Source organism: Denticeps clupeoides, chromosome 20 (assembly GCF_900700375.1).
Source record: "Denticeps clupeoides chromosome 20, fDenClu1.1, whole genome shotgun sequence".
NCBI lineage: Eukaryota > Metazoa > Chordata > Actinopteri > Clupeiformes > Denticipitidae > Denticeps > Denticeps clupeoides.
In genome coordinates, this window is record NC_041726.1 from 18306990 (window position 1) to 18330372 (window position 23383).

Genomic DNA, 23383 nt, shown 5'->3' on the forward strand with positions numbered 1-23383 from the left:
CACAATGGTAGTAAGCGGGATTTGAACCTGGGGTCTTCTGGTTCATAGGCGAGTCTTACCCACTAAGCTACTACCACCCTACTTCCCCTTGAGGGTCAGAACAGCTCAGTCACTGAGTATCTTCAAACGGCAGCTCCTTCCTATTTAGATTAAATTGTAATTTTCTTGTTGTCGAACTTTGTGTACAGAATCTACAACAGAATGAATAAAATAGATGTATTCATAGTTGGGGTCCTAGTGAACCGGAATTGATCTCTTCATCCATGGTAACTTGAAAGCACGTTGTAAGTCGCTGTGGATAAGGGCGTCTGCCAAATGCCTTAAATGAAAATGTAAACTTTAGTAAACCATGGTATAGTGAAGGTATGGTGGTGCTCTACCCATGTGTGTCATGGCTTAATCTCATCTCAGTTGTTTCTAATGCTTCTGGTCAGTTATTCCATAAACACGACTGTGATGGATCCTGGTAGATCGAGAGCTTGTATGTTTGCTTGAGTTTTATTCCTTTGTTTTAAGCAATTTCTCCATTATGAAAATTCTGAAATGTCCAACATGGGAAGGCTTCTAAAGGTCCACAAGAACATTCACGTTCACAAAACGTTTATTTATTTGGCATAACCTGAACAATCAGGAAGAGAAGTTTATACATTAACAATAAATATCTTCTGTTAATGAATATAACATGTTGGAAGTTGACAGTGGCATGCAGCGATGTTCTGGGCTCTGCCGGAGGTGGACTTGGCAGCACACTGATTACATTCATTAAACGAAACAAGAACCACAGTCACATAAATTTACAAAGATTTACACATTAACAGCAAACACTGTTGCCAGGCAACAGGAAGAAATGACTTCTGAGGATTCGTTTCCTGGGTGTCAAAGCAGGCAGCAGTGAGTACAGTCAAGACTGGAAAGCCGTTTATAGAGAACAGAGATTAGGGCTTCATCGTTTTATTAGACTCTATGGTCAGCATAGTCCAGTTTTAATAAAAGAACAAAAAATAAATCATGTAAAATCACATTAAAATCAATTAGACGTAGTTCTCATTTTTCAGGTTCTTTTTTATTCAGTCTCTGAGGTATTCTCAGTCCAGCTCTCTGTCCCATGCCCCTCTCTATATCCCATATTTTCGGGAAGGAAGTGACTGTGATGTCATAAACCAGAGCTGAAATGTGTCAGGTGAGGCGGTGTCCCCGAAGGTGCTGTTCGGTGGACTCTGTCTGACATTAATAAGACGGGCCCTTCACCCGTCCCGCCTCCTGCAGTCGAGGAGAGGTGTAAGCAGAGGCCGCCAGACAGGCCGCAGCTTCACAGAACCCAGGGAGACCGGGCGGGTCCTGCCTGCCGGGACGTCCAGACTCTCCCGGCGAGCCTTCAGGCCCCGCTCCCCTGGCCGGCCGTCCTTAGCCACAGCATCGATGCCCGGAGGGCCTGGCAACAGTAAATCAAAAACCAAGTTTACAACGCAACTTGATTAAAGTAATTAAAAAAGTCATCTTATAGATCACAGACCTGGGATCCCGGGTGGACCGGGTTGGCCAGGATGAGGGCGGCCCGGTTCTCCTCTCTCACCCTTAGCCCCTCTCTTTCCTAATTAAAAAAAATAATAATAATATCCAAATAGTGCAACTATGCTAGACCATTAAACATAGACCTGGACCCTAGCTACGATAAAGTGTGGCCAAGATATGCGGCCATTAAAGTAGAACTTTTACATTGAACAGTGTATTAGCTGCTGTGAGGAAGCTAAAGCATAGTCCATAAATATGAGTTGGTCTTCCTCATGTCTGCTTATGTCATGAGTCCGATTCCAAGATGCTGTTCACCATTGAACCTTTAAATCTGTGTTTAATCATTACATGGAATATAGCTAATCGGATGGAATATTTAAAAGAATATCACAGTAGTACCTTTAGGGCCTGTGTTTCCAATCTGGCCTGGAACACCAAGCATTCCAGGGATTCCGCGAGCGCCAACTGGTCCATGTGGCCCTGTGGTCCCTGGGGCCCCAGGTGGACCCGGGGGACCAGGGGGTCCCATCACACCAGCTCCACCCAGAACAGCTCTCTTAGCACTAACAGCTACCGCAGCCAGCCTCTCTGCAGAGATATCAGCGTTCCAGGGATAAAATGAACACGTAAAATCACAAAACAGACACAAAAAAGTGTCCCATCACACTTAGTGAACAGGCGCCCAGGGAGCAGTGTGTGGGTCAAGGGGACCTCAGTGGCACCTTGGTCATTTGGGATTTGAACCCGCAACCTTCCGATTACGGGTCCTCTTCCTTAGCTGCTAGGCCACCACTGCATTTCATTCAATTCATTTTTTACGCTCTGAAGAAGCTGCGTTATACCTTATGCTACATATTATTGGGCACTTGAGCTGGCAAGATGTGGCCCCTCCAGCTTGATCTTGTATCAGATCCATGTATCAGATGGGGATGGAGCTGCACTTTCTATTCTTTCCCAACTGTCTCAAGTCAGGAATACTGTTTGTAGATATTCTGAAATGATGATCAGCTATCATGATACCATTTGGGGCACCTGAGGAAGAATGGAGGACTGTCGTGAAAGGAAAATGTGTAATGGTGAGGGGAAAAGGAAGTCCAGGGCCCCTGGGAGAGACAGCTTGTCCAGTTTTGACTCACCTTGCAACATTTTCAGCACGACTTCGATGATGTGCTGGTCGGAGGCATCACGGCCCTGTGGGAGAAAACCAGAGCGGATCATTTTGGTACCTAAGTAAGGTAACACTTAAGAGATCGCTGCAGAGGTGTAAAATATTTTATATGCTAAATGCCATAAATGTAAATGAGGTGTAGGAATCAGCATATATGATACTGGGTCTGAATAAATGAAACAAAATAAAAATGAAAAAATTTCTCTGGTGCCTAAAAAATTGTTCACCTTCATAGTGAGCATTGATCTGCAAAAACCTCAAACAAATCATAAAACAACATCAAATGCTAAATAAGGAAGCAGAGATATAATAGTATGTGCAGTATTCTAAATATACTAATATAATAATATCGAATTACTATTTCATTATGTAGAATTGCCATAGTTAGAGTTTAATGTTCCTGGAATTGAGAGCGCCCTCTGCTGGGGTCAACTGTTCAGAGGACTGGACACCGCATTGGTGCGTGGTGCCTTGTATCAGTCGTCAGAGCTCTGTAAACTGGTCACTGCTTGTTATTGTCCAGTTTTGATTGTAATTTATATAAAACCCAAGTAGCAGTGTACACATACAAGTCTGTTATTTATGCGCTTCATGTTAAAATTGTGTTCAGGCTGAATTTGTTGCCCGTTTTGTGGATTTGCAGCATGCATATGTCTGAACCAGTGCCATTTAATGTCCCTTTTCCAGTGCAACAGCAAAGAATCTTCTCTTGTGTAGGGTTCAGAGGAAAACTCTCCTAACCGAGACGGCCATGCAGAAGCTGCGTTGTTAAAAGTTCATTCAGTTTGTGGAAATCTGACATGAATATGAGTTCTCGTGGAGAATTCTACATTCTTTCTTGCAATTCACCAGCCATTATTGCTTTTATTTTTGCCTCTGATTCAGTCTTTCTCAGAGTTTGTGGGGGTAAAAGTCCGGCACAGTTCCACAAGAACATTTTCAACCCTACCAGTAGAAATGGGCTTTTTTTTTAATTTTTTTAATAATTATCAAAAAACGATAATGTTCTCTTTTCTTTGCTATGATGGTGGTTGGCTTAAATTTATATTAAGAAATAGAAGATTCTTGCTTCCAACCTGGGGCTAATTCCGGTCAGGCTGGGGTGAAAAGGACGTCTTCAGAGACGTTTCCAAAGTACCAGCCTCTGGGTATTACATGAGCTAATGGTCGGAGGGTCTCACCGACGTCCCCTGGATTCCTGGCATGCCTGGGACTCCTCTCTCACCAGCCAGGCCTCGTGGTCCAGGAAGACCTGCAGGACCCTGGTCTCCTGGTTTGCCTGGATCACCAGTGGGGCCATTGTACCCCTGATCACCCCTCACTCCTTGCTGTATGTCATAAAAAAACAAAGAGATTACAGCACTCATGTACCACAGTGGCATTTGATTAACATTTAAAATCTTTAAATGTCATTCTCCCTTATATTCAAGATTCAAGATTCAAGATTGGTTTATTCTCGTTACAACAGTATACACTGTGTACTGAAATAATTGTGTTACAATTATTACTGAAATAATTGTGTTAATAATAAAATATATACACACTAAACTAAACTATACTAACTAAACTAAAGCTTAAATACTGAACATTACAGTGTCCAAACTAGCTAACTTGTCTAGCAACAACAGCCGGATCGTCCGTGCCACTGTCTTACTGTAACATTTACATATACATCATGTATTTAATTCACAATATAGTCTGTTTTGTATGAAGTAATATTTAGCTCATCTTACCTGTCCTTTGGGGCCCGGTTCCCCTGAGATACCCTGCAGTAAGAATGGAAGTTCAAAAAAAGAAGCAAGGAGAAGAAGAACCAGAATTTAGTGGAAATGTGTGAGGAAAGCAGCTTAGCTTTACCTTCTCTCCCTTCTCCCCAGCCAGTCCTTCCACGCCTGGGTCACCCTGAGGAAGAAGTGTGAATATTAAAATGATGACTAATTTGTCATTATGATTATTTCCTGTTTGCAGAAGACTCTCTGTGTCTACTACGTTGCTGTGGGCAAAACTTACAAAGTCTCCCTTAGCTCCGACTTTGCCTTGGAAGCCCTGCAGAAAGAAACAAAATGACTTTCAGACTTTTTTCATCAGCCAGTTTATGACAAATAGAATATTGATAATTGATAAATAGTACATTGCCACTAGAATATTTTAACAGTATATTCCTGAAGACAATGCTAATAAAATGACGTTAGAGTATGAAAATAAATGTAACAGATGCCTTTAGTCGGGGGGTAAGATACCGGCGATTTCTTAGTGAACAGTGCCACCCAAAGGCCATATTTTTATAACAGTTCTGCATAGCACAATGCCTCATGGCTTCTGTCATTGTGACACACATACTTCACAAAGGAGGACATGACACTGAAAAAGAAGAAGAAACTGTATCATACACCTTGTCGCCTTTGGTCCCTACAAGGCCCTGAGGACCTGGAACACCCACAGGGCCTCGCTCTCCCTTGCTTCCCTTCAGAAGACACCAGAGCAGAAGAGTGTGTGAGGACGAGTGTATATTGGACTGAAAACAGGAACATTTAAACAGAGGAAAACAACACAGACATCTTATCTTATTTCAGCTAAATCACTCACTGGTGGGCCCACGGATCCCTGCGGTCCTGATGGACCTCTCTGGCCTCTGTCACCCTGTGGAAGAAGAGAGCATTAGAGGAAAATGGACAGTAGACATATCTTAAAATACTCCATGCTCCAACAAGCTTCGATACTCCATGATGGGCAAAAAGTCACCTTGGGCCCTGGGACCCCTTCCATACCAGCTTCACCTGGAGGACCAGGTTCTCCCTGCCAGGAGTATAGAAGAGACAATTAACTGAAGAGTAATGAGACATGAGATGTTTGCTAAATATACATTTCTGTAACATGGTATTTTGAGTTGACCTTTAAAAGTAAAAAGTAGATACATCTTTAATGTACATGCTGATTTGTGGAATGTAGGAACCTAAGAGCACAAAGTCCCAGGTTTAAACCTATATATCGTGTCCCTGAGCAGGACACTTAACCCTAAGTTGCTCATCGGGGAACTGTCCCTGTAACTACTGATTGTAAGACGCTCTGGATAAGGGCGTCTGGTAAATGCCAGAAATGTAAATTTACATACAAGTTTAAATAGTTTAAATACAAGTATTTTATGGTTGTAGGGTGCTCCTGAAACATATTTTTTAATGTTCCTGAATCAGGAACCTACCTGAGGACCAGAAGGGCCTGGAAATCCAATAGCACCTCTGGGACCAGTCTCACCCTGACAGAAGAAAGAATGGAAGAAGCGACAAACACCATTATGCCAGTGTGTAATATTTTCAGTGCATCAGTAACATTGAGCTTGTGTCTATAAATAAGGAATACAGTGTTCATCGCCTTACCTTGTCTCCTACCCCACCTTTGCTTCCAGGGCTTCCTGGCAGTCCCTAAAAGCAGAGACAGTTCTCAGGTCGAAAGTGTGCATTTGTCAGAAAACCAGCCTTCATCCCTGCCCAACGCTGCAATAAGTCATCCTGTTAGAAGAACACTCAGCTCTGAGCATGCTCTCATACTCAGGATCAGAAGAGTTTCCCTGCATTGGCAGAGCGAGAACAATTTCGACTTGGATCCATTCCCAGCCGCAATACACACACATGCACTAATAATTTTCACGTATCCCACAGTACAGGTAAAAAATGTGGGTGAACTTGATCAAATTCAAATATATCTATTGCAATAGCTAGATAATAACCTGACTCATGGAAAAGTCTCAAGTGTCTTATCCATATATATACTAATCTATGAATAATTAGAGAGAGAGAGAGAGAGAGCGACAAAACACACACACTCCACACACACTGTTCCACTGTGTGCCAGTGAGGACTTGGCTGCCTTGGTCTACGACTGGCATATGAAATAACCCACCGATCTGCTTGTCTGCTGTCTACCGCTACAGGGTGACAGGAGGAGAGGGCAACGTAAACCAGATCCTGCCAGATCCTGAAGGTCATGCCCATGCCCATCTCCCCTCTCTGTCAGGCTGGAAAGGCCGGTTGCTGTCTTGCTCCGACCCACGTCTACTAGATCATCTACATGTGTGGACTGCTGCACATCAACTTTGTCTGCACCTCGGCCATGATCGGGGTGTCCCAGAATAATCTCCACAACTACATTTCAAATGTCTCACTGTTTTTCTCATAATACATTTATTTTACTATTTACTATTTACTACTGCTCTGCCTATCATCGGCCATTATCAAATTTTTCTCATCAAGCAACTTACAGAAGCACTGGAGAGTCATAATCTTAATGATGAATTTCTGCACCTAATGTCCTCAGAAATGGCTGGCTGCTCTGTCTTTCATTCATGTACTGAGTAAAAGGGCATATTGGGCATGATGTTCAACTGGCTTACAGCCTGCATCACTGTTTTGCTGTCTCTGTTGGGGGTTCTGTGTCTAATATTCCTGCGCTGTTTCTGCATGGTTCAGTGCTGAGGCCTTTACGTTTTTTCCTTATACGTTTCCTTATATTTTAGGATGATATTTCATATAATAATATGCAGATGACATCAACCTTCAGATGACATCCAAGCAAAATGCTTCTATGCTTCTAAACTGCATGTAACATTTACATTTACATTTACAGCATTTATCAGACGCCCTTATCCAGAGCGACTTACAATCAGTAGTTACAGGGACAGTCCCCCTGGAGCAACTTAGGGTTAAGTGTCTTGCTCAGGGACACAATGGTCTGGTTCATAGGTGAGTGTGTTAACCACTAGGCTACTACCACACCCTCTACAGACAAGATAAACGTTCATTGTTATCACTTCTAAGGTTGTACCATTAATCAAATAAATGTTGAACCCACTGTCATTTTCTACTTGTCTTTCGATTATCATGTTAAACAGTACTCCAGCATTGTATTGTAAGCATTGATTACATTTTTATTCACTGTCTGTCCTCTCTGGTCTGCATTCATTCATCATGTCTGGTAGACACCTACTCATCACTCCTTCACTAGCTCCCAGATTTCATTCACACCAACCCATCTGTCTAAAGTCACCCAATGAAAACCAGCTCTCGGTCCCACACACCAATTTAAAGAAAAGTTGCATTTTTTAAGTCACCCCTAATGGGGTTTCTTTTAAAAGAAAGTATTTCTTGTTATAGCATGTATTTTATTTACTTTCTTGTATGCTCACAGGCTTCTGCTTTTGTAAAGCAGAAAGTTGTTGGTACGTACAATGCACAACTCCAACACTAACAACACAGCACATAAGATCCAGGTCTGGGCATCATCCTGTGCATTTTCTTACAATTAGGTGAAAACATTTCTTTGGAGCCTCCCAGAAAAAATACTGTATTGATTTGAAGCTTGTGTTCTTAGTATCTACCTAAGCGATTGCCTCATAAGGCTAATATGCAGTTATATTGCAAAATAGCTAGACACATTACAAGTGTCATTTATTGAACAAAATACATAGTAGTTACTTACTGCAACACCTTGGTTTCCTGGAAGCCCAGGTCTCCCATTCTGCCCCAGAGCACCCTACAGAAACAAATCATTTCGCTTCACTTATCGGTGGATTAGAGCTTGAGGTTTGGTTGTGGAAGGTATAGATAGTCCCGCACCTTTATGCCTGGGATTCCAGGTGTGCCATCTTTTCCGTCAATTCCTGGAAGTCCCTATACAAAGCAGAAATGACATATCTGACTAGTCTAGAAAGGACATAACTGACAAAATGGGATGATGAACAGAGATATAAAAAGCAAGATTTTACTCACATTCTCCCCTTTCTTTCCCACAGCACCCTGTGGACCCTGAATCCCACTGGAACCCTGTGGATAAATGGGTGATGGTCAGACAACATATATTCACTCATTTAGTTCTTTTGTCCAGAGTAATTAAACTTTTTTAAAGGACAAGAGTTCTTTTTCCTTGGAATTGTCATAGTTTATAGCTTTTTATTCTTGGTTGAGAATTAGCAACTAGATAAGCTGGCAAATCATAGCTGTTAAAATGTTAAACAATGTCTGTTCTGTGAGTGGCTAATTGATGAAAGGATGGATGAATTCTTACTGTGTCACCCTTCTCCCCAGCTTCTCCTGGTGGTCCCTGGGGTCCCTCTTCACCCTTGAAGAAATGCAGAAATTATTAAATCTCAACCTCAAAAAAATTCAACCATAAACTGTTTGAACCATTCCAGTCCAGCTACAGAATACTGAGACTATTCTCATTAAGATCACTAATGGCCTCCTTTCTGCTGCAGACTCTGGATGAATTCAGGATCCTCATTCTCCTGTACACAGTTTCTCATTCCATTCCATTGTCAACTATGTATATGAATATGCTGTACTTGTTCAAAGTGAATGTGAAGTGATATACTGCAGCACAGCACATGGTGACACAGTAAATATGTCCTCTGTATTTAACCATCACCATTGATGAGCAGTGGGCACCATGACAGGCGCCCGGGGAGCAGCGTGTGGGGACGGTGCTTTGCTCAGTGGAACCTTGGCGGATTGAGATTGAGCCAGCAACCTTCTGATTACGAGTCCGCTTCCTTACCCGCTAGGTGCCCCGCAGTTCCAGTCAACCAGTGTGTACATCAGGGCTCTGTCTACTCTCTATTCCCCACCCCAGGCTGCGGTCCTTTGGGGACTGATAGAAACTTCAGTGCTGCTGCTCCATGTCTCCAGACAGCTAAGCCATCTGAAAACCCACCTTTACTCTAAGGCCTTGATATAATCTATTATCTAAAGTGACCTTGGGTTCCTCAAAATGCACAAATACAATTTTAAGTCATTATTGTTATTATTTAACTGATTTTTATTTGTTGCTGGCTAACCACACTTCTACTTACAGGAATACCAGGAATGCCAATCGGTCCTGTGATACCTTTGTAGCCACGAGGACCCTGAAAAAGATTTTTGAAAAATGGTCAGTTTTCTTTGACTTCAAAGAAGGGAAAAAGGAGCTGTAGGTAAGACAGCTGACTTTGGTGCGAGGACTATGGTGCGAGAATTACGGTGCGAGAACACCGGCACTACTTTTTAACAAGATTTTTTATGCCGCTGCCAGAAAATCACTAAGAAATATTGTTATGATATAATCAATTATGCACTGCATCAATGCAGAATCGTCCAAGTCTGCATTGCAATGCATCGATAATACAATTAATTTCAACACCCCTAATATATATACATTTTGGGATTCTGATCATTCATTTACCTACAGACCTTAATAACCCAATATGGTTAATTGGAGTGAAAAGCAAGGGTTGAGACATGCCTGTGTCCCAAAGCCAGAAATGAACAGAGTTGCTGGGGACAGTGAGCAAGATTCAGTGCCTTACCTCTGTAACTTATAATCTGCAAATAGATGACAATAAACAAGCTGCCTTAAGCTTTGCTTTGTTGAATGTAGCATGTAGCAAAAAATATGAAAGTCTGCTCAACATTCAATACTGTAATGTGAGAGAATGTTGAATTGACATTTGTAAAATGATTGCTTTTCAAATCATTATAGGTATTATAATTTGTATAATTATTTTTTGCATTATTAAATTAAGATAAGATTCTGCCTTGACCACCAGTGAATAAATGCTAGCTGCATTTTCCAGGCCAGTTTGATGTGTTGTAGAGAAGGTTCCCAGCCTGGGGTCTGAGACCACCCTGGGGGGCGCAGAATTGTATCTGCACTGAGGTTACCAAAATTATATCTGTAAACATTAAAGTTCCCCCGTCAGGGAACTAAATTATCTGACAAAGTCAAATTTTCATGATAGGGGATCTTTAAATATACAACATTCAGACACCCAAAAGGATAATCCAAACTCGGTATAATCCTGTTTTCTGTATAGAGCAGAGCTGTAAGGCCCGGGTCGGGTAGGGTTTGTACTCAAGCTCGCACAGTAAATGATTGGTCAGCAATCACGAACTTCCGGTCTATAGTACCTATCTTTTCCGTATGATTTTGCATTTTGGAAATTTGTTTTGTTAAAACTTTTTTATGATTTGGAATTTTCAGCCATTGTCATCATCATGTGATGCAATTTAATTATTGCGAGAGAGCTGTGAAAATGGATACTGACGAGGTGAAATGCAAGCAAACCCATGCAGTCTTAGTCTAGCACTCATGGCTGGGTTTTTAAAAGGCTGAACATTGCAAGAGCTCATGGCTGTATGGAAATGACACAGTAAAGACAGTGACGTTGTGGCTGTTATTTATTTAAACGCACCACACAGCAGAACAGTAGAGTCAGGTCGGGCTCAGGCTGAATTCTGTCGATCTTTTTAGGGACAATTCTGTCAAACTGTTGGACAGTTACATCTCTTCTATAGACTATATATACTCTGCAGTGTAAAACAAGGACAATAAGATAAAAAAAAATACCACTGCTTGCAATTAAAAGTTTGTAATTAGACCTTTTATTGTTTTAATGTGTGCATGCGGGAAGGAATTGGGATTCTGGTTTGTCTTGGACAGGGAGAGGGGGGGCTTCAGGGAAAAAGGCCAGAATATGATTTGTGATCTGTGAATTTCAACTTGACTCTTTGGACTTGTTGAACTCAAATTGGTGCAGAGTACCAGGTATAAAAAAAAAATGTTCTTCACTCACCGCTTCCCCTTTGGGTCCCACCATTCCAGGGTATCCCCTCAGACCCCTGGGGCCCTGAAGAAATTAACCAAGGAGCACATCTACATAGAGCAAGCAGCACATCTACATAGAGAACCTTTAATTCATTTCCAAACAGATAAATGAAAGATGAAATGAAGATCTTACTGGAGGTCCTGGAATGCCTTGTTCCCCTGAGATTCCTGCATCTCCCTTTGTGCCCTGTTAAAACAAATGAAAGAAGCAGAAACTGAGTGATTGTGCTGATTGTGTTGGTTGAGCTGTCCTCATGCCTCATTTACTGCAACATTCAGTGTTTATCTGAAGCAGCAGTGTCAACTTTTCTCTGTGAGGGTCACTACAGATATATGTATATCTGGGCCACCCACTAAAAGTGAGAGGGATACTGGCTCATGTGCTTCGTTTTGTAGTGCCGTCTATATCCATAATTTGCCAGGGGGTTAGGGGGTCATGACTCAGATGCAGCCAATATAATCATTCTAATAAATATTTATCTTTATTCATTTTATTTTCCAGCAAAATTATAGCATGTTTAATCATTCAGATGTTTTTTTTTAGGTGATTGAATATTCGTCAGGTCATGTTTCATTGGTTAGTGTTGTTTCGTGAAGATGTTGCCTTGATCAGGGCAATAGCGCCACCTTGTGTCGAAACTAAGAAGTAAATTTAAAATGGACCATGGGTCTTACTTTGGACACCCCTGGTCTACAGAAATCACTTGCCCACTTGTCCCAGGTTCAAACCCCACTTACTACCATTGTAGTGTCTCCAGGGGACTGTCCCTGTAACTACTGGTGGTAAAAACCTCTGACATGTCTGACAAAAGCCAGAAATCTAAATGTGTATACTCTAAGAGTAGCAAGCTGCAAAGCACTCTGGTTAAAAACCCTGGAATGTGCTATGGGCATCTGCAGGTCACTCATTAATTCCTCCTGGCCTTTTGTGCATGGCTCACACTCATCTACTGTACTCAGAGGGCCTGGACTGACTTACCACCCCCAGATTAGTGCCGTAATTCACCCGTAATTCCTTGCAAATGAACATGAGGCTTCAGGAGCATATAATTATGTAGAGCTTCACTACAGGCTGGATATTACAGTGACCAAGAAAACTTAGAAGCGATCCTAATATCCTGGACTATATGGACACTTGGATAAATACACTGTGTGACTGTAATTTCCAGGCAGACATGGACCAACATACCACTTTGCCAATGCTGCCAGGTTCTCCCAAAACACCGGTCCGGCCCTTGTGTCCCTGTTGAAGCATAGACATCAGTCACAGTGCTACCAGAGTCATCATGACATGCCTAGAACTTTCTCTAGAACTGACTTACCTTCACCCCCTGAAGTCCCTGTGGTCCCTTTGGTCCTGATGGACAGTTTGTTGGACACTTAAAAGAATGGATGGAAACAACTTGTTATCAAGGAGCCCATACAGAAGAAGAATAATAAAATTTCTTCTGTGCCCTTAGCTTCTTGTCTTGGTACTGGGCTTGTCTGGCCTTTAATACATTTGAACGGATTTTGGTAGAAGAAGGTGCAGGGCTTCCTACAGGGCTCACTTCTCACAGACCCCGATCCACTCTGATTCACAGGAGCAGGGTCTCCATCCAATTCTGGCTAATTGTGACAGGGCTTTGATGGAATCCATTTAATTGTCCTCATTAGGAGAACTCCCGGAATTCAAAGAGGGGAGTGGAGGGACAAGCTGCTGATGTATTTTTTCAGGCTGAGTGGACTGATATGCCCAGCAGTCAATAATGGAATGGAGTTACTTTACAATGAATTGGGTCATGCAGCTGTAATAGTCACAACTGTGGCTTCCTGGCTGTATGTTGAGTGCATCCAGAACATCAATTAGCTAACTGAAACAGTCAAATTTACTAATCCAAAAGGAACTGGATGTTTTTAGCCTTTAAAGTAAAGTAACTAAAGTAATTTCAAGTAAATTTTGTAGAAAAGTTTGGAGGAATTACAATGGAATTTGCATTGATTCAGAATTATGTCAGTATAAAAAATGTCTACCCATGAATATTGCTGTAGCTAAAATCTGATTTCCGTGGTACAGATTGTCCAAGTTCCTTAAGTTGGGTGCTTGGTACATTCAAACAAGTATTATGTATTATGAATGGAAACACACACAAAGAACAAGTTACAGACAGTAAAAAAACATATTAAGCATGTTGTCCTACCTGGAAGTCTGCACTACCCTCCTCTGCACCCAAGAATTTTCCCGGAGATCCCTAGAAAGAATCAACAAGAGGAACATCAACCATGTTCTGTACTGTGATAACATTCAATGAATAAATAATGCTGGCTCTGAGCTTACTGGTTTGCCTGGAGGGCCAGGAAGACCTGGAGGACCAGGGGAACCCATGACACCCTGAGGCAGGGAACAGTATCTTAAGTATGAAATCGAATATAATCTGCATGCAAAGTGTAGAGATTTTGAAGCTTTATAGTATACCTAATTTTTGTTCCAAAGTAACATGGACTCACCTTAGGTCCGACCCTGCCCATCTCACCTGGAAGCCCAATAGGACCTGGTGCCCCCTAGAAAAAAATCGGATCTCACAATGTCACAAGTTATTTGTAAATAAACATTTTTTAAAAGTATTTGACAAATATTTTTGAATATTTATTTTAATAGTATGTCTGAATTAGTACTCACAGGTAGGCCAGAAAGTCCCGGCCCCTGCCAAAAAAAAAATATCTTAACTTTCGAAATAAAGCAAATGAACAATAAAGGAACATACAAATGCTTTATTATAACATTTTGTAATTAACTCATAAAACTCAAAATGAACTGGCTTCTGGCTACTTGTCTGACCTTCTATAAGACTACAGCTGGTCCTAAGACTGGATAAATACCTTGCAGATGAAAAAGCTTTCTGCTACAGCGCTGCCTGCCTTCCTGCTACTGTGTGTGTTCTTTTAGTTCTGTTTTAGTGGTTTTACGGGATGTAAAAAAATGTAGGAAACAGGGATTAAACACAATGCATCCCGCTAGTCAGCTCCGCTTCAGGCATCACACAAATATGAAGGTCCTTAGAAATCTGTCCAGTCACATGAAACACAACACCCCAGCACCTCCGACTGACCAGCCACCGCTTACAGATAGGTATTTCCATGGAAAAATGAAATGTAGAATACTTGATTGGGACCACCTTTTAAGGCTAGAGATCTCAAAGAGGCTAGAGAATAGATTTGTTCTAAAGGTTGAGCTCAGTAAATCATTTTTGCCCAGTAATAGCCCATAAAAATGGGCAGAGCATTTCTCCTTCTGCTGTTTGTCATTCAGGGAGTATTCTGGAAATTTCAGGAAAATTGGTATTAATTAATTATTTGTGAAGAACACAGGGAGAGTATGAAATAAATACAGTCAGTATCTGCGGCTGCATTGGGTAAGTAAAAGATTTTGTATAAGTAAAAGATTTGGAAAATGCTCAGGACTGTCTGTAATGTGTAAAGTTACTTTGCAATCGTTCCCTCTAGTGCAGAACTGTTGTATGTGTCAAAAAAGAGAAATCTTCTTACTTACAGTTGGTCCGGGTAGCCCTGGTGGTCCAGGTTGACCCTATTAACATTAGATATGCGATTCATCAAATACAATACCAGTACAGATACTCACATTACTACTTTAAATAATGTTTATTACTGTAATGTAACACACATTATGAGACTGAAATAAATGTGACATCATAAAAACTGTACCTTTGTTCCAGGGCTACCAATAGGACCTCGGTCTCCTTTTGCTCCAATCAAACCCTAGTGAAAGAAAAATGTCAAGTTAGTTGGGTGAACAAAATGCTACTCAGGCAGGAGTTTATATGGAAACATGGGATGGGATCGAAGCTTCGGGTAGGGTTATGTGACAAGTCCATGAGGAATTTGTGTGTTTGTTTGACATGTGACTGTGAAGGTCAGACAGTGTGAAATGGAAGGCTGGTCAATCCTGGCAACTATCACCATAACCAGTACATCAACACATCAGCTGACTACAGGGGTTGTATGGGATCATATGGGTGTCATGTGAGGTGAACACTGTATAAATGGATATTGAAACGGTATTGAAACGTACATGTTTTATTAAGGGTTTTATCTATCAGATTAAATGGAATAAATGTTATAGCCTCATTGAGTGATATAAGTGGGAGGAATGGCTGATTACATTCACACAAAAACAGGTTATCTTCCTTCCACAACCCAGTTTATTTCATTTTTTAAATCTCCATAAACCACTGGCCACAAAAAAAAAAACACATTTATTAGATTAGTGTCTTAAATCTCTTGATATTGGAACATCTTTTATAAGCATAACTCATACAGGCGGGATGGGCTGTCTAGCAAGATAGTGGAGGGAAGACTCACATCAATGCCATTCTCTCCTGGAGGACCACCTGGGCCTGGTTCACCTGCTTCTCCCTTCTGGCCCTGTACAGACACAGCAACAGCAACACGCCGATGTTGATCCAGTACAGTGCAGTAAAACGGTTCTGTTCCGCTGCGGCCTACAATACTTACAGCTGCTCCAGGGGGGCCAGGTGGTCCCTTGTCACCCTTCAGAAATAAGGAAATACATTATAGAATTTATGTTATAATGTACTTATGGTTCAGGTGATGTCATGAGAGGGTGTGGATCATTTGTGGCTTCGCCTCAAAGTAGAAACAGCATAACTGATTGAATGTGTCCTTTTGTAATCATTAATAAAATTGCTGGAATTCTCTTGTTAAAATTGCAATAAAAAATCAATTAAACAAAAACAGCAATGAATAAAAAGTAGTTATAAAATATGTTTAACATAATGTTATTTTACCTACTAAAACTATGAAAATAATTGCAATTTCTTGTGAACTTTTAGTTTTAATTAGTTTTACCTTTGGTTTGCATACACATATGAAATTTTGCTGTAGTAGGTTGGAATGCCCAGGATGGGCTCCAGAATACGAGACACAGAATTTAAAAAATATCTCATTACTATCCTACTACTGTGGAGGTCTTTCCACAGGAAGGTGAAAAGCATCTTTGAAATGGAACAGGGCTCTTTTGTACTGGTGTTTTCATTTTGGGCGCTCTCTACAGGTAAAACTCTGCTACTACAGGAGTGCTTTTCTCCAACGTGAAGTGTACAATGGGCACCTTTGTGTGGTTCCAGGCTATGGGAGCAACTCCAGTAAGCTACTTACATCGATACCATCGGCTCCCGGGGTTCCAGGTGCCCCGGGAGGTCCTGGAAGTCCCTGTGCTCCAGGAGGGCCACTCTAAATAAAAAAAATCAATAAAAAATCAGGTTCAGGACAATTGATCCAGAATTAAATCACTTTAGGGTATGAATTCAGCAGGGTTATAAATAAGTTTAGAACAGAAGGGAAAAGTGACCTATTTGCATTTTCTGAAAAAATAAAGAAAGCATTGGAGGTGAACGAACAATCATACTGAGGTCGTAATGACACAATCATCAAGTCCATTTTGGAGTACATATTCAAAACATACCAAAATGCATTTAGAAACTCAAATCCAAAAGTAGGCATAATCCATGTACACATTAATACAGTCGTTTAAAATAAAGCTATTGTAGAAATTTGTCGTCTGAAAATGAAAGGGTCAAAGGTTGCCCCTATCCACAATGCAGTGCAAGAGGAATGTTGACTAAAATAAACAAATGTGGTGGGAACCAAGGATGCGAAGGACAGAGCAAATGTTGAGTACATGAATAAAACCCCCCTAACCCCAAAAATGACTAGAGTAGTCTAATCGTAGTCGCTTTTTACCATTCTGAGAAGGGTAGAGGCTCAGTGCCTACTTGTACTAGAAGTCTAGATATAAATAAATATTCCCAAATATTTCTGCCATTTTAAATCTTAACACATCTTTAGACATTTGAATTTTAGATTTAACAATAATAACAATAATCACTAGTAAAGATCTACAGGCTACTACAGAAATACGTGTGGCCATATATATGTTAAACAAACCCTATATCCCAGCAGTCTGTAGTGTCTTACGCCATGCAAATCTGCTTCATTCACTGGATCTTCACAAACAATCTGCCATCCAGCATGGAGCAGATAAAAACAGCACTTCATCAGGAATAAAGGCTATTTGCTGCATGAACCTACCTCCCACCCCCCAGTCTCCACACCATGTTCAGGACCAGGAGCTCCCCTGTCCCCCACTCACCACTTGAGCCAGGGCCAGGCACAGGAACTGCAGCAAGATGAAGCCCTTGAAGACGATAACGTGTCTAGCCATGGTCTTGGTCCTAGATCCTCTATCCTCTCTTCTCCACAGCACTGCTCTCCTGGCCTCCAAGCGCTGGAAGGCAGCGGTGTTCCTGGGAACCGGGAGGAATCTGAACTGAGAGTGTGTGGGCTGGAGTAGGGGAGGGGAAAAGAAGAGAAGGCCCACCTCCACAGCCTGTCCCTGAAACCTCCTAAAACTGGAACAACCACCTGCTAGCTCATACAGATTCACTTAGCTGCTCAAAATCTGATAGGACACTGCAGCAAACAGCTCAACAACTGCAGGAATGGAAATGGTTGTTACCCCGTCCCTTCCATTTAAAGGTTGTAACAAGCCCAAGTTTCAATCTCCACTCCACCCTACACTTACCAACCCCCAACATGAGTTTTGGCTCCACCTTCCAAAGCTCTTTAACCTTCTAAGTAGGCCTCGTGAGGAAACAGGTGATGTTCAGAGGGGATCCAGCAGGTGAGCGACTGATGCAGGAAGGTTTGTCATTTTTCTAGGGGCAGTGGTGGCCTAGCGGGTAAAGAAGCAGACCCATAATCAGAAAGTTGCAGGTTCGTATCCCAAGCTGCCAAGGTGCCACTGAGCAAAGCACTGTCCCCACACACTCTGTCATGGCTTCCCACTGCTCACCAAGGGTGATGGTGAAATGCAGAGGACACATTTCTTTGTGTGGACCATGTGCTGCGCTGCAGTGTTTCACAATGACAATAACTTCACTTCTTCCTGAAATTGATGATGACCTCTTCAATCTATTTGACATTCAGGGAGAGGTTTCATGGCAACAGCCATGCAGTTGACCTTGAGTCAACGATAAGACTCATGGTCACGCCATCTGCAAACGATGATGCTGATGTCCTCATGTTTTACCACACAGTCAGCAGTAAACCGGTTGTAAAAAAAAGTGGAGTGAAGTGATTGTCACTTGTGATACACAGCAGACACAGTGAAATGTGTCCTCTGCATTTAACCATCACCCTGAGTGAGCAGTGGGCACCATGACAGGCGCCCGGGGAGCAGTGTGTGGCTCAGCACCGTCCCCACCGCAAAGCGCAGTCAGTGGCACCTTGGCGGATCGGGATTCGAACCGGCAACCTTCTGATTACGGGGCCGCTTCCTTAACCGCTAGGCAGCATGTTGAGGCAGCAGACTTATGGAACACTGTTGTTGAATATAAATTGCATCTACAGCATTTACCAGACACCCTAACCCAGACCGCCTTACAATCAGTAGTTACAGGGACAGTCCCCCCCTGGAGACGCTCAGGGTTAAGTGTCTTGCTCAGGGACACTTGAATCCATGACCCTGTGGTCGTAGGTGAGTTTGCTTCTCCCAAGGCTTATAATACCCGTCTGAGAAATGATGTCAGATGGAGCTGCTTAGACCATTCCAGATCACTGCAAGAGTCCACTCGAGTGCTTTCTGATATCTTATTTATTTCGTTTTTTTAAAAAAAATAAGATTCACTGTGTGAAAAAAAATCTGTGTATTGAAAATGCTCTTAATTGAGTCTTACATCTTTACTTAAATACATATATTAAATATTGTAATAATATGTACACATGTTGGTGTTATTTTTAATTTGTTTTTGTTTTTTATTTAATTCAAATTTCACACCGCTTGCGTCACAAAACCAGGAAGTAAATTTCGCAATCGAACTGACCAATTAAAATATTGCTGTCATTCGATAATAACCAGTCAACAATACCGTAGTTCGGCATACTTTTTACAATTCTTCGGTGATGAGACATTTTTTCAAAAACTTCAGTCTCCGTTTCAGACGTTTTCACAAACTGCGTTAGCTGATCTCAGATCAGAAGCAAATTCCGATCTCAACGCGCATGCGCACAGCCACCGCCGCTTCTGATTGGACAACGTGACCAGCCATGTGCCGCTTCTGATTGGACAACGTGACCAGCCATGTCCGCGGATTTATCCCCGCTTGTCAACGCGCTGGCAGGCAAGGACACATCCAGGTAACATGGCCCGGTTATTGAGAAGCTGTACGCGGGGATATTTCACCACGCACGTCAGAATGATGTCTGATCAGGTACGGTGCGCAAATCCTTCTTGACGCACAAACTGAAAACTAGTTGTTGCTTTTTGACGCCGACCTTGGTGTAAAATTACGGGAGGTGAAACGCGGGCCTAACCTCTCAGGTTTTGTGATGATGTTACTTGCGTTCTCATAACTAGCAATTTAATAGCAATTTAGTATTATTTTGAACTATTATCGTAGAATCAACTTCTTAATGTGTCAAGTGTCTGTCTAATACTGGAATTCTCTTGTGTAATGAGTGATTAGGATCCGAATTCACCGCTTTCCACTTTGCTAAAGATCATGTATTAAAATGTAATATTGATTTATTTGATGAGAATGTGGCAGGTCTAGTGTCCATCAGCCCATGCTGAGCAAGTGATTCCCCAACAGTGTGGTCCATGGAAGTGACCGCAAACTGAGAATTTTGCTGTGTCACTGTTGGTTGCACCTTTCCATATATTATTATAATATTTAACGTTTTTAATATAACCAGATCAAATGTCTGATTACTCTGCTCTTCCTGTTTATTAAAGTTATTTTCTGTATACCTTGCCTAATATTTATAGATGTGGCCTTGCATGGTGTTTTAGTTAACCAAATTCAAAATGTGTTTTTACTTGAATTTAAAATGAAATCTTGTATAGTTTGGTCCACATGCAGGAAATGTAAGTGTTATAATGTGGCTCTTCACAGCTTGGTGAGCTGGGGAAAGGTGCTGGGAAGGGAGGTGGAGGAGGCGGGGCGGTGAGAGAGGCGGGCGGGGCATTCGGGAAGAAGCAGGCTGCTGAAGAGGAGCGTTACTTTAAGTGAGTTTCTGGAACTGTTGCATACAGGGAAATGTCCATCTGTTACCGCTATTAAGAAGTATATATCACATTTTTCTTTGTAGGCAAAAAGAGAAGGAGCAGCTGGCAGCCCTGAAGAACCACCATGAGGAGGAGATCGACCACCATAAGAAGGAGATCGAGCGTCTGCAGCGGGAGATTGACCGTCACAAGGGAAAGATCAGGAAGCTGAAGCACGATGACTGAGTTGCATTTAGTTCTGACAGAGCTGACTAATGTCAGTCAGTTGGACAATGTCTGTTTTGATTTATAATTTCAATAAAGTTTGCAGAGAATCCTGGCAATATCGGAGCACTCTTTCAACAGCTGTTCAGATTCACTGTAGTACATCTCTATGAGCAGCAATGTTGCTGCTGTAAAGGGAATATTAAAACATTTTGACCTCAATAAAGTGTTTCCCCAGGATTTTATTTGTGGTGTTATGTTTAAGGGCAGGAAAACATTTCATAGAAATCCCGAAGTAAAAAGCTCAATCAAGCAGTTCTTCGCCACGCTGGATGAGCTTGCTGCATTGTGTGACTTTGGGGATGTGAAAGAATAAATGCTGCGCAGTCAACTCTTAGAACACTTTGCCTTCATGTGAACTGTCCGAGTCTACAGTGAATCTTTTCACTCATGATGGGCCTACAGCCAGAGGGACATTCATAGTGGTTAAATCAGACATTGCTTTATTACGATTAGGTTTGGTTACTGCATATGCATATCGAGGCTAACAAAATTCTCACAAAATCCAGTTGTGAAGGTTTCCCTACTGCACGGACAACACCTGCAGTGCCTGGCACCACATCATCCAGGATACAAGTGCAGGAGATCAGATGTGCTAATGCACTTTCCAGTACAGCACAAATTCAGGAGAGTTCCATTCTCAGTAAGACAGGCTGTATCTAATGAACTGCAAGACCTTCAAGATCATAGACTGGTTGATGCATCTCCATGGGGGAAAGCATGGAGAAAGTTTGCAACTGTGTATTGAGAACAAAGCCATTATCAGTGACTGCCATCCCTTACCACACTTGAAGGAGCTATTCACTGAACAGTGAGGGGCCTCGGTCATTTCCACCATCAACCTTGCTTCTGCTTACAATTCAATGTTACTGCACCCAGTCATGATATTGCTGCGTTCATCACACATGATGGACTTTTTCGTTTCTGCCATGTTCCATTTGACCTTGCATCAGCATTTCAAAAAATGCTGTCAATCATACTCACATTGGCTAATTATTAAATTCTTAAATTAAATGGCTAATCCTGCACTGCCCACATATGTCACCACTGATGCATCTGACTATGGACTATGCATGTGGATAACACAGAGAGAGTTGTGGCTTTTGCATCCCGAACACTTCTGCTGAAAGGAAGTCTGCTGAACAGGAAGCATAAGCATGCATCTGGCCAGTTGAAAGGTGAACATCCTACCTATGGTGTCATCACTTCATAGTCTACACTGACCACCAAGCCCAGACTACCTTACTTACTTCTAACAGCTGTCTTGCTCAGGGACACAACCCTGACTGTCACACATGTGTTGAAATGATGATCTCTTCATGTGTGTCTTGCTAGTACAATGATAAAACAGTAAAAACTCTGCCTGCTCCGCTTACACAAGTGGAACTTCCAGAAGGCCCCTGGTATAACGTGGCCATTGACTATGTTGGTCAATTGAGAGAGCAATTCAATAGAGTGCTGAAAGAGACAGCAGACAGCAGCATGGTCTAACAAACCCTGGAAAGAGGCAGTGACAGAGTACTTACAGATTTATTGTGCTACGTCGCATGCGCACGAACAAAGGATAAGAATAAAGCTGAATGACTTTACATCACACGAGCAAGTTAAAGAGGTCCTGATTGCCCCCAGTCTCCCAACGTGTCTGCGAATGCACCCACCATAGTTTGGGTAATAAACCCTGCTTTTCTTTTTGCAATTGTTTGGTCTCTTACACCCTTGATCTTATGCAGTAATATGCAGAAAAATAAAACCAACATTATTTTTTCTTTTTTTTAGCTGAAAATATCTAGTCTTTGCATCAAGCAGTCATTTTAGTTATTTAGTTAATCCTGGTCATGTTCAGAATCCATCCATGTGACCGGGAGCAACATGGAGATGAGGTAACGTGACTCCTGTAAATTGGCAACATGGTCACTGCCAGCTGCTCAGTCATTGATTCATCCGTCAACTCAATTCATCTTCTTCTCCACCTAAAACCAGTAAGTTTGATCATCTGATCATCTCCTCTCCTCTGAACAACCTAAAATGCAAACGGTGTTGCGGCTAACGGACGGTGACAGTTTTAGTCCACAAAACCATTTCATAACATCTGGTCTCATCCCAACAGTGTTAAAAAAGGCTAGAGTCATCCCAATTTTTAATAAATCCACCACCAAGCCCTCTGATATCTCCTATCATAGACCAGTCTCTTTCCTACCTTTTCTTCTACATTCCTAGAACGTAGCATCTATAATCAGCTCTTTATCTACCTTACCCAGAACAACCTACAGGACCCAAATCAATCTGGTTTCAGAACCAGTCACTCCACAGAGACTGCTCTTCTGGCTATTACAATGACATTACAAGCTGCCAGGTGACATCATTGTTAATCTTTCTGGACCTTTCAGCAGCATTTTTTTCTCACATTAGATGTACACATGTCCACCAAAATCTCATCCTGGATGGCAGCACATCATCTAAAACTCAACCCCAGCAAAACTGAACTGCTATTCATCCCTGAGGATTCCTCCCCGCAACAGGACCTTAAAATATTGCTTTTTTGCTAAGAACACGTTGTATAGCGAACTTTATTTTGGAGTAAAGGCAAGACTTTATTTTGCTGCGTGTGAGATGGTGTAAGATATTCGGGGAGTGTGTGTGTGTGTGTGTGTATGCAATGCAAATGCAATGCAAAACCCATCATATCAAAGCTAAGCTTTTCACAAAACATTGCAGTCATTTAT

At 41.8% G+C, this 23383-nt stretch overlaps 2 protein-coding genes across 2 annotated transcripts; one reads left to right on the forward strand and one right to left on the reverse strand.

Moving 5' to 3' along the window:
• Window positions 1-583: 583 nt before the first annotated feature.
• col9a2 (procollagen, type IX, alpha 2) lies at window positions 584-17846 on the reverse strand. The gene is given in 34 exon segments (XM_028963790.1): window positions 584-1385; window positions 1388-1432; window positions 1514-1591; window positions 1912-2100; window positions 2649-2703; window positions 3862-4008; window positions 4414-4446; window positions 4538-4582; window positions 4691-4726; window positions 5073-5144; window positions 5267-5320; window positions 5423-5476; window positions 5880-5933; window positions 6055-6099; window positions 8153-8206; window positions 8290-8343; window positions 8443-8496; window positions 8738-8791; window positions 9522-9575; window positions 11280-11333; window positions 11445-11498; window positions 12501-12554; window positions 12634-12690; window positions 13492-13542; window positions 13629-13682; window positions 13799-13852; window positions 13971-13994; window positions 14841-14876; window positions 15014-15067; window positions 15671-15733; window positions 15824-15859; window positions 16487-16561; window positions 17481-17634; window positions 17709-17846. Coding segments are annotated over 33 exon segments (2073 nt in total). The 5' UTR covers window positions 17553-17634; window positions 17709-17846; the 3' UTR covers window positions 584-1227.
• Window positions 17847-19464: 1618 nt separating this feature from the next.
• Window positions 19465-20840, forward strand: LOC114770401 (ATPase inhibitor A, mitochondrial). The gene is made up of 3 exons (XM_028964314.1): window positions 19465-19599; window positions 20284-20396; window positions 20480-20840. The coding sequence occupies exons 1-3, from the start codon at window positions 19531-19533 to the stop codon at window positions 20619-20621; spliced, it is 324 nt and encodes a 107-aa protein (XP_028820147.1). The 5' UTR covers window positions 19465-19530; the 3' UTR covers window positions 20622-20840.
• The last annotated feature ends 2543 nt before the right edge of the window (window positions 20841-23383 follow it).

Bases quoted from the DNA above. Each gene is read 5' to 3' on its own strand.
- LOC114770401 (XM_028964314.1), top strand. From the start codon at position 19,531: ATGGCCCGGTTATTGAGAAGCTGTACGCGGGGATATTTCACCACGCAC. The intron at 19,600-20,283 runs GTACGGTGCGCA...GGCTCTTCACAG, and splicing joins TCAGAATGATGTCTGATCAG to CTTGGTGAGCTGGGGAAAGG. The intron at 20,397-20,479 runs GTGAGTTTCTGG...TTTTCTTTGTAG, and splicing joins GAAGAGGAGCGTTACTTTAA to GCAAAAAGAGAAGGAGCAGC.